Raw genomic sequence first — 14294 nt, forward strand, 5'->3', positions numbered from 1 at the left:
ACACCAGTAGGTTTTGAATGTGCTACATGCTCTGTCCACTTCACTCTGCATACAGTCGTTTGATATATTTGTGAAGCATTAGCCCAACAGAGCAAAGGGCACTAGTGCTCATAGAGAACACTGTCCGGGAACGATGTATGACATGGGTTGGTTTTAGGTCTTGTTGGCCCAGCCATAATCTTTATCAGCTCCCTCCCAAGGCCTCCCCCATCAGCTGCATTGCTATGCCAATGCACCGGCAACCCAGAAGACCCCTTCCAATCTGACTGCTATCCTTTAATGCCTGGGAGATGTAATAGGGCCCTGATGGCAAGTAACGGGAAGTAAGGGTGCATACACTCAGATTAAAAAATCAGGTAGACTACCTTATACTCGATGAAATAGATAATAAGGAGCTTTTGTAAGCTCCTCGAGAGGGAAATACTTGATACAGTGACATATCAGAAAGATTGATCTCCATGGAACTTAATTCACTGCAAATACGAATTAAACTTTTCTAAGAAATAAGTCTAAATAATGAACTAATAACAATGACGTGTTAATAATGAAGGAACTGGAGGTTTTTAAAAATTCCATTCTGGCAAAATTAAGGGATAAATCAGTTCAAATGAAATACGTCACTGTTATTAAAACTTCATCCATTCATTGACTTATATTTCATGTGAACAGAGTGTATTTTTAAGATTATTCAATTATTATATGTCAGTGTCATTTACAGATTTTGGAAAATTGATATTAATGCCTTGTTATTGAAAAGGTAACTGAGTTTATCAAATCATCTTCTCAAAGGCCACCTGATAGTCACTATATGGCTTTACCTGAGCCGGTGTCAAGTCAGAAATTTAAGTTATGGATAGCCCTGAGACTATTCATTACCACTCACTCATCCCCTGGGTTCCTTTAAAATCATAAAACATGAAGGCTTTCTACTACTTTCATAAATTCCATTTGAACATAATGAAATATGCTCTATCCACAATGCTTACAATAATTAAAGGGGTTTTTTTTTCTTAATAGGAGTCTATCGAGAAATAGCACAATATAAAATGATCATTAATAGACCTGTTATGGTACTTGAATAAATGCCTATCAAGAGTGCAAGCACACTTAGTAAATTTCCTAAAGAAAATCCATTTTCATTTCAAATTCTGACATTTTATTTAGAAAAATGACACCCTTTCATTTCATTATTTCAGTAAACATAATGAGGGTATTGCTAACTACACCTCAGAGTACTTTATTTTCTCCATTTTTTTAGTAATATGAGCTTACTTGTAATTAAAGGCATGCTACATTAATGATGCCTAAATTCTCCAAGGGAAACATTTAATGTCCACCTCATAATATTATGCCAAAATTACATGCACAGAAGACTTTTTAATAATCTTTGTTTCCTAATTTAGTTTTGATTCGCTCTGAAATCCATAGCTGCACTCAAGGGCTCACATTTTCTACAGCCATCAGCACTTCTGCACCATAAATTGTACAAACGCACATGACTCCTTCCGTCTGTAGGCTTCTTTTCAAAGCTTCTGTTTAACTTATCCAGAAAATTAGCTGCAGGCTGGAGATAATTGCAGATAATTTTGCCATTTTTAAGCCACTGGGGTGTTGGGTGGAGATATGACAGCTAAGTTTGTCTAAACTCAAAGAACAAGTCACAGTTTTGTGTTGTCACTTCAGCTTTCCACACAGGTTCATATCGTGCTATGTGCTCTTTATGCAAATTGCAACAAATTGTAGTCACCAGATGATCTGTGTTTTCTGACAGAGCTGTGCAAAGCTTTTCTGAGGCTTCAAGAAAAATGATCTATACTAACATGTTAACCCAGCCTAAAACAAAAAATGCTTAACCCTCTTCTACCCTTCAGATACTTTCCCCTTAACAAAAGACAAGATTTTTTTCTTTTAACTCCCAACAACTTAAATACATGTCAAAGAAAATGTATGATCTCAATATACATAATTCATACATATATATGGATATCTCTCTATATAAATCCCCTTATTCCACTATCTTACTTAGAAATGGCAGAATTTTCCCATAAAACTAATGGTTAAAATGCTGGGATTAACACACAACAATTTAAAATCACCAAACATGAGTTATTAAGTAGGTCATACAGGTTAACAAGCAGAGATCCATTGTTAAATGGAAGCATATGGCCCTTTTTTTTTTCTTAAAATTTCCCTCTAAAGTAAATGCAGCATTCATGGATGGGCACTGGCCTACAGTGATGGAGCAAATGCAAAACGCAGCAACACAGACTCTTAATGCATTGCCAATGAACTTCAACTTTATATAAAATAAATCGGCCATGGGCATGATAGGGTATTTCTCTGACTAAATATTCCCTGGGTGCTCAGAATTGCTCTAGTCCCAGCTAATAAGGGTGCCACTAGTGAGCAGCTGACGACTGAAACCATTTGGCAGCAAACATTTACATATAAGGGCTGAGGAGTCTGCTTCCTGATGTAATAGGCCATAATGACTCTGAGGGAGAGGCATGGCTGCATGTGTCAAGGAGGGGAGAACGTGAAAGTCATAACACAGATGACTTTATGGATTCCTATTAGACCTTGGGCTAAGGAGCACCTAAACAGGTCTGATATGACAGCATCCCGACACAGCCTTTACAGCCTTGTGTCAGGAACCCTTCCACCAGAGTTTTATGGGAAATCCAAAACGGCAGAGGGGAAGTGCTGCTGCATTAGGCCATGTCATTGACTCGGTATAACAAATAAATAAATAATAATAATAAATAAATAAATAAATAAATAAATAAAATATGCATACATATAGTCCCAAAGTATGCATTTACAGAATGGGTTATTAAATCTGTTATGCCAATTGTATGCATATTAAGGAGTCCAAACTAAGCATTGATGGGTAATATCTCCTAAATCTTACATTCTCCCTTGGAAAACAATTCTGCTTAAGGACAATCTGAAGCCCACCAAGGCTTCCAAAGATCTCTATCATAGTAAGACGTAGCCTTTTAAAAAGACCATCCTGTGGAGATTTGTGCAGCCATATAAAGCATGCATATGGACTGCACTGGAGAAGGCTGAGGGATACCATTTTAATTCTTCTTTTTTTGTTTCTGGGTCTCTAACATCACTTAGCCAGTCGACTGGTAGGAACTGGCTTGTTTAAGGACCTTCGACCCCCTTGCTGTGAAAGGCAGGCAGGAGGTGTCCAACGTACCCTTTCCCACTCATGATGGGAGGAAGCAGCATGCTAAAGACACCAAGTAAACCCTTCAACGTGATGGAGAGGAACAGCGCTGAGCAAGCATTCTCTTGCATTCAAATCACATATCAAACACATCAAGAAGGGCCTGTGCAAGTGGAAACAGCTCTCGGAACGAGGACATTTGCTATTTTACTTAGCTCTCTAAATCATTAAACAATTCCAGGAGTGGCATATTACTCCAAGTGCACACGAGCCAACATACAGAGCCAGAGTGTTCTTCGTAACATAAAGAGTTGGCCCAGAATCATCCTCTGCGGTAAGGAGTGGAACAACCTATCACCCGCACAGCCATTTCCCCCCAGATTTGCAATGAGATCTTAAATTTGACCTTTTCTGAGAGATTATTAAAGGCCTGATCGAAAGTCAACAAATATCCCCGCTCTTTTACAGATTGATTGCATTTTGCTAATGTGTTTGAATAAACTCCTCTTTTAGAAGTCTCTGGTTTCTAAAGTGCAACTTCTTTGCAAAGCACATACCTGTTTCCCAGAGAGACGGGTCCTCTCTTTGAAATATTTAGTCTTTCAGGGCACTTTAGTCATAGTGACACCTAATAGCCAAGTTCTTTTTCCCACTCTTCACAAAATCAGGTTTAGACTATAATTCAAACCAGTCCCCAAAGGCACTTCTGAAAAATGGCAAGCCCTTAGCTTTTAGGTGAAAACACTCTTTATTGCTCAAAATTGTTTCCTGTTATAAAACCTTTTCTACAGTGCTAGGTCCAGGATGATCTTATGCTAATTTAAATCACTGGGGACTGTGAACAGATGCTACTTTGATTAATAGTTTCACTACCCTGAAAATGCCAGGCCAGGTTCAAGATAATAAAGTCAGGTAAGAATCCTATTAAAATCTGCCAAACGATTATATCTGTTATGTGAGAGAAATAGGATCACAGATCCTGTATCAAATGAAGACCACCTATATATATTAAAAAAAAAGACATAAACCTAGAGGACACGTTATCTGAATTCTTTAGCACATTGATTTATATCATTTTAATCACCAAACACTAATGCTAACACCTTATAGGTCATTACTAAAAATGTTACCTTTCAGCAAATATGTTTTCAACATTCCAACATTCATCTTTAAAATACCCACAGAAAACCGCAGCACTTGAAAATAAGGGGCTGCATGAGTTGACAAATAAGACTCTTCTGGAAAAGCTTCTCGTGAAGCATTAGCCCCGCTCTAACCAAAGATTTTCAAATCACAGCAGTTTCCCAATGAGGAAAACCATGAAATCCACTCTAGTCTTGAATTATGAAACTTTGGACTGGCCTTAAATATACACATGAAGAAACCTTTGTGGTTTTAAAGTTTACCCATGGTTTCTATCCTTACCATACCACATATGGCCTAATCATATTCCCCATGTCCAATCTGAAATTTAACTTTCAGTTGGACGTTTTCTTTCATAATTTATATACAGTGCGCTTGTCTCAGTGAAACCTATGGAAAGCAGAAGGTAAGTTCCAGAGCATCAATCATACTGTGCAATTGTAATTCCAGGTGGTACTAGCCTCCACTGAGAATGAAGCTAGCCTACTGGCACAAATTTCCCACCTGCAGACTCAGCTCATTGCTTGAGTTGAGTCTTTACTCTCTCACTGCATTTGTATGCATATTCAGCATGCCCCCACTTAATATCAAATATTCCATTCAAAAGGGTTGCCTCACCATTGCACAGAATGTCTCAGGAGGGTCTCCACAGGTAATGTCTGGAGGATCCAGCTTCACTTTCAGGTATTTTGTCATGTCCGTGGATTCCGGCTGACAGGCCATGTAATCCCAAACTTTCCCCTCTTCTGTGTAAATCTGAGTCTTACACACGTCATAATGTCCCCACACCAGAGGGTAGGGCTGCATCACTGAGGACACTGTAACCCAAAGGGCGTGAATTGACAAGAATCTGGACAAATACATCTCTAAATTCTTGGCAGTCTTCGTGGTAACTAAAGCAGGGTTTGCTTATCTGTGGTCTACGTCTATTTTACATATACATATATATCTTTAAGTAGGTAGGTCTGTATATTTCAAAAAAAAAGAAAAAGATGAGACCTCAAAGTAGATTCCAAAACACACTAAGAGTAAAGGGTTGAGATATTGTGTGTGTTCAGGGATACTGGGGACTTTGGTGGAAGGCTAACATACTTGTGCGTTAGGCATTAACAGCAACTTGCAGGTTTTCCATTGTAGAACATATTAGGCTTGGGTCAAGTTTGGTTTTTGTAAAAGATGTCCGATCGCTGAAAGTGGTGGCTCTCTTGTACATCCGACAACCCTGGGAGATCCCCGATGCTCACGACTCACAAGGTCTGCTCAGACGCACTGAGATGTCAGCATCCAAAGCAAAAGGATGAGTGTCTCTAGCCCGGTGTCTGTTTCCCATCAATCATTCTTTTCTTCCGGCACCAACACCCTTTTAGAAACAATATGAATAAGAGTTATTGTCCTAGAATCAATGCATTACAAAATGTATGATATGATGACATTGGGGAGGTTAGATGCGATAGAAAGCAAATTGGTGTATTATAGAGAACCTTTACTTAGCTGCGTTGCTCAAATGAGCACATCACAGAAATCATTCACATTGGGGAGAATTTCAATATGAAGGATTTAACTCTTCCATGTAACAAAGACAGATGTGTGTATTTCAGGTGAGTTACAGGTTGTCGCTTCAAAAATTGTATTTCCATCTTGACAAAACTGAGAGCAAGCAGCAAGACTTAAACATTTCTCAAATATTGCAGTGCTAGAAACTCTTCCAGGAGAACAATGGGGGAAATGAGCACTTTTATAACAATGACAAAGAGTGACAACTACTTGTATGCCTTTTGTCTCTTGGCAAAGAGACCCTAAAAATCTCCAAATTCCTTATACATTTCTTAGCTTTTGTCAGCAGGACTGAAAACTGGCTTTGTTAGCAACAAGCCTGTCCTTTTGGAGTTGCTCATTATATTGGACAAATTTAGCATCTTTTGTTTAGTTGTGTTTAGTAATAAAGATAATTTGGCTCTCTGAAAAAAATTATTCAAAATAAAACCAAAGGAGCATATTTTTCTTTCATTAAGAATTTTCTATTCTCTTACATCTTTTTATAGCCATTACATCTGCATTTGCAGTAACAGAAGAAGAAAATTTGTCCCAAAGGCGAATATTATACACTGCTCTAAAACTAAAAGCTCTGTAGTAAAATGCACAATTTAAAATGCACATATAAAAATAGCTGAGGGTGAGTTAACAGGCCGTGAAGCAGAATAATATGGCACTAATTCTAAGAGAAAATAAAAATTACTGTTTGAAAGTGCTTTTGGTTAACGGATAATGCAGCCTATATAACTATGGGTACCACCAGTCACTGGTGAGTTTAACTGGCAACTTTTCTCTTTAGAGATCACTGTGCAAATCTAAACACGTGGTAAAATTTAGATTCCAGGTTTAAAACAGTGCATTGGTTTAATTAGTTGGTTCATGTTGTCATAGTCTCAATGAGTGATTACTTTTTTAAACAATTGAAAAAGGACAAAAAGCCTACAGTTTTAGAAAATACTGTTATTTTTCACATGAAGCAGTTTAAATATGGAAGTTCACTATCTTCAAACAATCTTATAAAAGGAATTCACTATATTTAAATAATGCACCATCTTAAAATTAACCAAGCTACGGAAACTATGAAATGCCAACAGATGGTTGAATTGTGTTTCCATAGCAAAGTAATTTATAATAATTGCTTTATGGATGCAAGTGCAATTTTCATTATATTCAATTCATAAAATGTTATCATACAGCTGCAATTTGTGGTATTTTCTATTAGGAAAAGTGCTGAATATTTGAGTTCCTATGAAGCAATAATTAGCAGTTTGTCTAAACATGTATAAACTACAGATTTGAATCTGCCTCTTCCTTGTAATGTAAAGTCTATACTGTGTTGAGCACATTTTGAAATCTTAAGTTAAAAAGAAAAAAGTCGCAGAGAAGCATATGTTGTGGCTACCACAGGCTTCTGTTTTTTTCAGATTCATTAGTTAATTGTAAGTTGACATTTTCAGAAGCATCCACCAGTTTGACAAATAATAATGTGAAAAGGTGTTAAAATAATACAAATTTACATTTTTAGATGCATGTTTCAATGTGTTTACTGCTTTATTTTACTACTTTATTTTAACAAACACTTGCATTGGGTGTGGGGTTGGGGAGCTGGGCATTACAACTGAAAGCAGTGTAAAATCTACTAGACCAGAAATTATTAATGTCAATTCTTAGTTCCAAATACATAGCAATTTATTTATCAAAATGATATACTCTTGAAGACCTGGAATGGACTGTAGTGACTCTGAGTAAGACTGTAAATTAATATTATTTTAAAAATATGACCTTCAGTATATACTGGAATTCTCCCTGAGATTAATCTTCACTTGTTTTTTTAACCAATAAATGTTATCCACCTAATCCATTGATTCTTGGTCACTGTGTTTATCCACATTTGGCCTTCCTGCAACCACAAACTAAAGAGTGACCATATATATATATATATATATATATATATATATATATGCACATGAAAAATTTGGACACAAAGGAAACATATGTGAACTAGTTACTCTTTCCTGACACAACAGCTATCCCACTGCCACGAATTCTCATTAAAGTATACCAGAATTATAATGATGGTCATTACACAGAATTATGGACTACACCATGATCGAATTTAGGGAACTGACAAGGAAAAATGCAGAGGAGTGCAAGATATTTGAATATTAGGCAGTTGCAGGACTGTGCGACAGACATTCTTGACAAGAAGCAGCCAATTATAGCTTACATTTCTGGCACATAACCAGATGTGATTAATAGTTTTCCATTACATTACAGACATATTATTAATGTATTAAAAATGCCAAGCTTTGGCAAGCACTAATATGGCATGGCTCAGTTAGTCTGCAGAATTTACATTTAATGAGTTTCCATTGACATAAAAAAAAGACATTGACCACAGCATATTACAGATCAGGAGCATGGGGTCACTGAGCACTCTTTAACATAATTATTTGATTTCGTTCTCATTTTTATGTTTGAAGCATTTGTCACCTCTTCTGTATTTTTCATATCAGGGGTTCCTTACTTTTCAATGCCATGTACATTTCAAAGGAAATCCTCTTCATAGAAAAGTAGTGAGACATTAAATCTATGAACTTCTATGCCACACAGTGGAAGAGAAGCCTCTGTCAAAATCAGGAATTTTCTATTAAAGTATATTTATGGAGTTTTCAAAGAAAATGAAATGTAATAGTCGTGAAAATAGAATATTGTTTACCCCTTAACCTCTATCACTTAATGGCACCAGTTCCCGTCTGGGTGTGCTTTCACCCAGGTTAAAATCATCGATAGCTTCTTAAAAGCTAGGTCATCACAGCAAATAGCTAAGGCAAACCAAATATGAGAAGGACAGTCAATGACATATTTGGGGATTCAACATAACTAAACTAATCCCTGCTGGCCCATAACGGAACTCATTGCCAAGTAACGTGGGCTTTGAATTTGTCTCATGTGTTCGCATCATCAAAAGAGCAGTTCCAGAAGAGCTATAGAAAGCCCCAGTTCTGGTTCTTTACTTTGCAAACCTGGGAACTCACCATTAATTAAATAATGCCATCATCTCTACCTGTGCACTAAAGTACTAAGAAGTCCTCTTGGATAAAAATACCCATTAATATGCTATGAGGACTCCACAGACCTCTGTCTAGTATATAAATTTGCAGAGCCAATGCAAAAATATAAAATTATGTCAGGCCCTCAAATTGATGGATGTTATTGATCTGGACTGAAATGGGCTATAAAATGACTTTGCATCCATGGAACATATCTTTTCTCCAGAATTCTGTAGCTAATTTCCTCCCACCTTGAGTTAACTTTGCAAAAAGTATTTCACGGGCCCTTTCTTTCACCAGAGAAGAAGACTCTCAAAATCCTACAAGGAAGTAATAATGATCAAAATTATAGACAATTATATTCCAAAAACAACTGCCAATTTCATCAACTGAGAGGAAAATATTGACAGCAAATCCACTAACTCTAGCTGGCTTTCAGCATTTGTTTTATTACATAATCTCACTAGGAGGTGGAGGTGGTGGTAGTAGGCTATTTATTCCATCAATACTCAGCTCTTCAGGGCCACCTGAAATAGATAGCTATTGACTCATTCCTCATAAACATTAAGAATTATATAAATATGCATGTTTCTGAATGGGAAGGGACAAAAGGACTATAATCATATTCCATTGAGTGAAAACTGTAGAGATAAGGAAATATACAAATTCCATAACCTATCAAAATTAGCAGCTTCCAAAACTGCCATAATAAAAATGACTAGATGAGGTAGTTAGCATATATTGAATGATCTTTGCATTTATTTATTGGTTGTGAAGAAAGCATTTTCTACTCATCTCAATGGGAAACATTGGCTTCTATCCTTTTGTTAACTATCTCTCAAAATATAAGCAATTAAACATGTACTGAACACAACTGGTATTTTTTACTTATGCTTGATTGGGTATTATGAGTAACTGCCTATCATGAGATTCTTAATAAAACCAAATAGCACGCCTTAGTATGTGAAAGATCTCTGTTTTCATCGAGAGAAGAATAATTAGAGAAATTAGCATGTATTTTGCAGGTTGTTTGAAGATGGGATAATAGTAAAATTATTTCAGAATCACTTAAGCCTAAAGGAAACCTGGTGATTCATTACCACAGAACAACAAATCTTTCCTTCTCTTGTAGGAAAGTTCAAAGAGCCATGTATTCAAATACGTATTTGAGAAAATCTACACCCACTGGAACTTTTGAAACAAAACTCCGGATTCCAAAGATAAAATTATTTTTTCAAGTATGCTAAATCTCTTACTGACCTACAATATGATTCACACTCACAAATACTTTTCTGTGAACATATAATTGATTTTCTGAGTTATATGAAATTTTATTTCTTGCCAAGCGACTTGGTGCTTTTGTAACTCTAAAACTCCCCACTCTCAAAATCTTTACACTTAGAAAACATATGAACTAAATGTGCAATGGTTTAATTTTTTAATCATATTACCTGATTTTTATCCAGATTAATAATGGAAGTAAAGGCAGGTGTTTGCTCCAATTAAATATATAAAAGGAAATTGAAAAGTACATTAGCCTCCTCCTAAAAAAAAAAAAAAAAAAACCAAACCTGCATTATTGTAATGCACATGCACAGTGAAAGCTGACAAAACAAAAATCTCAATAGGAAAAACGGCTTTCTGTGCAAATCAAATAAAATCTTTTCCTTACAAAATTTTGATTATCCCTCTTCAATTTCACGACAGGAAGTATCACTAGATTAATAGACAAATATATGTAATTCTGAATGCCCTCATGTTGGTCTTGAGTGGTGAAATAGATCTCATTTCATGATATCCAGAAAAGAAGAAATATACCCCTTATGTATGGAAGCTGGAGTAAACATTACGTGTGAAACACTTCATGCATTTTTTACTTTGTGTGCTAATCCACAGACAAAGACTCAAGTTTTGTCTTAAGGAAAAAGTGAAGGTTGTTTATCTTCCAAAAGACTCTTGGATAGTTTATGGAGCTGCTTCTTCTTTGACAAAGAGAAAGGAGTGGGGCGCATCAGCCATTCAAAGTGACAAAGTTCAAAATACTTAATGAAACCTATGATTGCTAATTCCCCACTAGTTAGAGATACACCCCAAGGGTAGACAAATCAGAAAAACCTTGCCCCTTCTCCGAAAAAGAGACTCTCTGGAAAACTTTTTCTAACAAGCTTAACCATTTAGTATATTTGAATAAATGATTTTTTGCAAGATCTTTCTGTTTTTGTTTTTTGCGTTTTTTTTTTATTATTTCTGTAAGATAAGAAAACAGCATTTTCAGTCATAAAATAGGGACTTATTTCTAGAGCAAAGCTACTGCCAGATACACCATATGTTTAGCAGAATTTTGAATCTTACTCAAAATTTTCCATTCCAAAGATTGACAAATTGTAATGGTAATGAGTGGCTCCATTACCTTTCCCTGGGTAAAGAGAATGGATAAGAGGATAGGGAACAAAAGCCTCTACTCTCTGCAAATCTATACCTGATGCGACGATGGGAACGCAACCTATGACTTTTCCAAATAAAGTTGCTTTAAAATCCCCGCTAGGAATTTTCCTCCCTTGCTCTGTAAAACGACAACATCCTAAGTGGATTTCAGGAAAAAGGAAAAAAAAAGAAAAAAAGAAAAAAAAGGTTCCCAGGTGAGGTAACTAAAATAAACAGCAGAGGGCGCAGTGTCTTTTTTATCTAAGTTTTCCAGTGTATGAATCACTTAATTGGTTATTTTGAGCCCAATAATATTCAGTATTATTTGTATTATATATAGATATCCACAAATCCTCACGGGAGAGCAATTCAGCGTCCCTAGCTAAATCCATCAACTGATTAATGCAATGCCGGTAAAGAACCTGGGAAAATGTTTCAAACCGCATTCCAACACCAAGTCTTTTCCTCTTTCAATTTTCCCTTCTCCCCAGCTGCACATCATGGGATAGTAAGGCTTTAATCTTGCACCAATAAAAGAGATTAAATGAAAGGAACTTCAAAAGCTGTCAGTGGGACCACCAGCTCCATCGGGCCGTCCAGAAGGCAAGTTTTTCCCCCAAAGCAAAGACAATTGGCGAAAGAAAAGGGGAAGGGGAAAACAAGGACCCTCCAGGGCGTGATGTGTGAGAGAGAGCTCGCTGTACGCCGGTCCGTCTGTCTGTCGGTGGAGGCACGGCCCAAGCTGTGGCTACAACACACAGCCGCGCCACCCGCTCGGGCGCACCCCGGGGGAGCCTGGAGAGGGGGTGAGAGTGCGCGGGGGTGTGTGCCGGCAGGGGCTCCGCGCGCCGCCTCCGCCCCGCGCTTCGCAAACTTCCTCGCCCACCCGGAGCCTTCCCTCCTGCCAGCGGCTGACACCGGGGGGTCGGAGGGAGGGGGACGCCAGCGTCACTTACCGTGGGGCCCGCGGGCCCTGGCGCCCCCGGGAGCCGAGCCGACGGCGCGGGGCGGCGGCCCTGCCCAGCCGGGAGCACCTCGGGCGGCGGCCGCAACCGCGGAGCCGGGGGGCCGCCGCGACGCCCGCCGAGCCTCCTGGGGGCGCGAAGGAACGGGAGGGGCGGGGTGCAGAGCAGGTCGCCGCCGCCGCCGCCGCAGCCCGGGAGTGCGGAGAGCGCCCGGCCCGCCGTGGGAGAGGACTCCGCGCGCCCAGAGCCCCGCGCCGGCCCGCCACTCCCCGCCGCTTAATTACCTCCGCCTTGGGATCCGGGGGGGCGAGGGGGGGTCCCGCGCGTGGCCCTCTCTCGAAGCCTCGCGGAGGGGGGAAATTCCTTCCCGTTGACTTCCTCTTCCGAAATGCAAAAGATCAGTGACTTTGACAGGTAGAGGAGGGGGAGGGAACAGGGTGGGCGGAGAGGAAGCGAGGATGAGAAAGGTGCCTCTCCCTCCAAAAATCTAGGATATTAATAACGAAATAGCAGCCTTCGGGAGGTCTGGCCAGCCCAGTCCCCCGCTCGCCGGCTCTCCTCCGCGCCTCGTCGCGCCACTGCCTCTGCCACTTCTCGCCTTAAACTTTTACGGAGGGTTTTTTTTTTTTTTTCCTATTTCTATTTTGTCTCTCTCTCTCTTTTTCTCTCTCTCTCTCTTTTTAATTTTTTTAAGCTGCAGGACGATTTCCTGATTCCCGGGGATCAGAACCAGCGGCCCGGCGGTTCTACCCCGCTTGGCACAGCTTTCATTTTATTTTAGATGAAGACGTTGAGCTTAGTCAGAAGGTACATAAATCAGGACAATTAGCATTGGCGCCAAGAAGATCCTCTAGTACCAATTTCGCCCGGGCTTCCTTCGCGCATTCCTCCACTCAAGTCAGAAATGTCACTGCACATCGCGGAGATGGCTGCGAGACGCGACGCACCCAAAGTCCATTTGATGTAATATACATGGCCCACGATGCTTCTGGATTGCGGTTCCTGGGCTCCCCGCCCCCGCCCGCGGCGCCCGGCCGGACCGTGCTGCGAGCGGACAGCGAGCTCTGGGCAAACTTAGGGGCGCGTGCAAATGAAGGAGTGCGCGGGAGGGCTGGAGAAGCGGGCGTGGAAGACGCAAGCCCGGGGAAGCCGCAGCCCTCGGAGGGGTGGCATGTACGTTTCACTTAAAAGCGGATCTTCTTCTGCAACTGGCAGCAAGTGAGAGGATTGCAAACCTTATACTACCTCGAGACCTGAGCGCTCCGAGCGGTCCTAACTCCGTCCGGCTCACTGTTGCTGCTTCTGCTCCAGCCGCTGCTGCCGCTGCTCCACGACCTCGGGGCTCTGAGGCTGAGACCGCGCTTCACCTCCCCCGCCCCGAGGCTCGGTGATTCCTCGCCTGCCTTCCACTTATGCCGCCGCCCATCCCATCCCTCACTCCTCGTTCTCCTCCCCCAAACAGTGCCTAAGCACACCCCTCGCCCCTAGCAGGGATGGCAACTGTTTTTCAACCAACAATTCCCTTGCCCAGCCAGCGGCCCCTACAGCGCAAACCTAGAACCTCCTTATCTAGAAATTCTTTCTCCTTTAGAATAAAGTTGAAGTTTAAGCGAGAACTGTGCGTTTTAGGCCTCCTTGCCTTTCCCGAGAGACAGACAAATGCCCCCAGGACTTCATTTCCCACCAGTGGGGGCTCAGACTTACCTGGAATCACTCTTAGCTACACACTGACTTAAACAAACAAAAATAAAAAATAAAAAAAACAGAAATATAAAAAACAAAAAAATCAAGACTTAGAATGAGACTTTAATTAGAAAGAAAGGCTATTTGAATAGGGAGAACACTTTGATCTCAGGCCTCTGTAACCATCTCAAAACCAAATAGAAATCGGCTTTTATAAGGTAAGGGGAGTGAGAAGTAAGGGAAAGTTGGGCAGGTGAGAGGGAGAAAACCAAGGCATTTGGTTTGACAAGACATGGGTCTCTGTGGTCCGAGGAT

General features: G+C 40.1%; 1 protein-coding gene across 10 annotated transcripts in view; it reads right to left on the minus strand.

Moving 5' to 3' along the window:
- The window catches only part of NTNG1 (netrin G1), a 306932-nt gene extending 293106 nt beyond the window's left edge, over positions 1-13826 (minus strand). For 3 of the 10 annotated variants that reach the window (XM_081025818.1, XM_081025820.1, XM_081025819.1), the window contains exons 1-2: positions 12581-13824; positions 4940-5681 (exon numbers count right to left, since the gene is read on the minus strand). In XM_081025818.1, the coding sequence (XP_080881944.1) occupies positions 4940-5185 (246 nt within the window). In that variant the 5' untranslated portion in view covers positions 5186-5681; positions 12581-13824. Of the gene's footprint in view, positions 1-4939; positions 5682-10358; positions 10452-12287; positions 12395-12580 lie in introns of those variants that run through there. The other 7 variants (XM_081025815.1, XM_081025817.1, XM_081025816.1 and 4 more) reach the window with 6 other exon arrangements.
- Positions 13827-14294: the final 468 nt, after the last annotated feature.

This window comes from Rhinolophus hipposideros, assembly GCF_964194185.1.
Source record: "Rhinolophus hipposideros genome assembly, chromosome: 19".
In the NCBI taxonomy this organism is placed as follows: Eukaryota; Metazoa; Chordata; class Mammalia; order Chiroptera; family Rhinolophidae; genus Rhinolophus; species Rhinolophus hipposideros.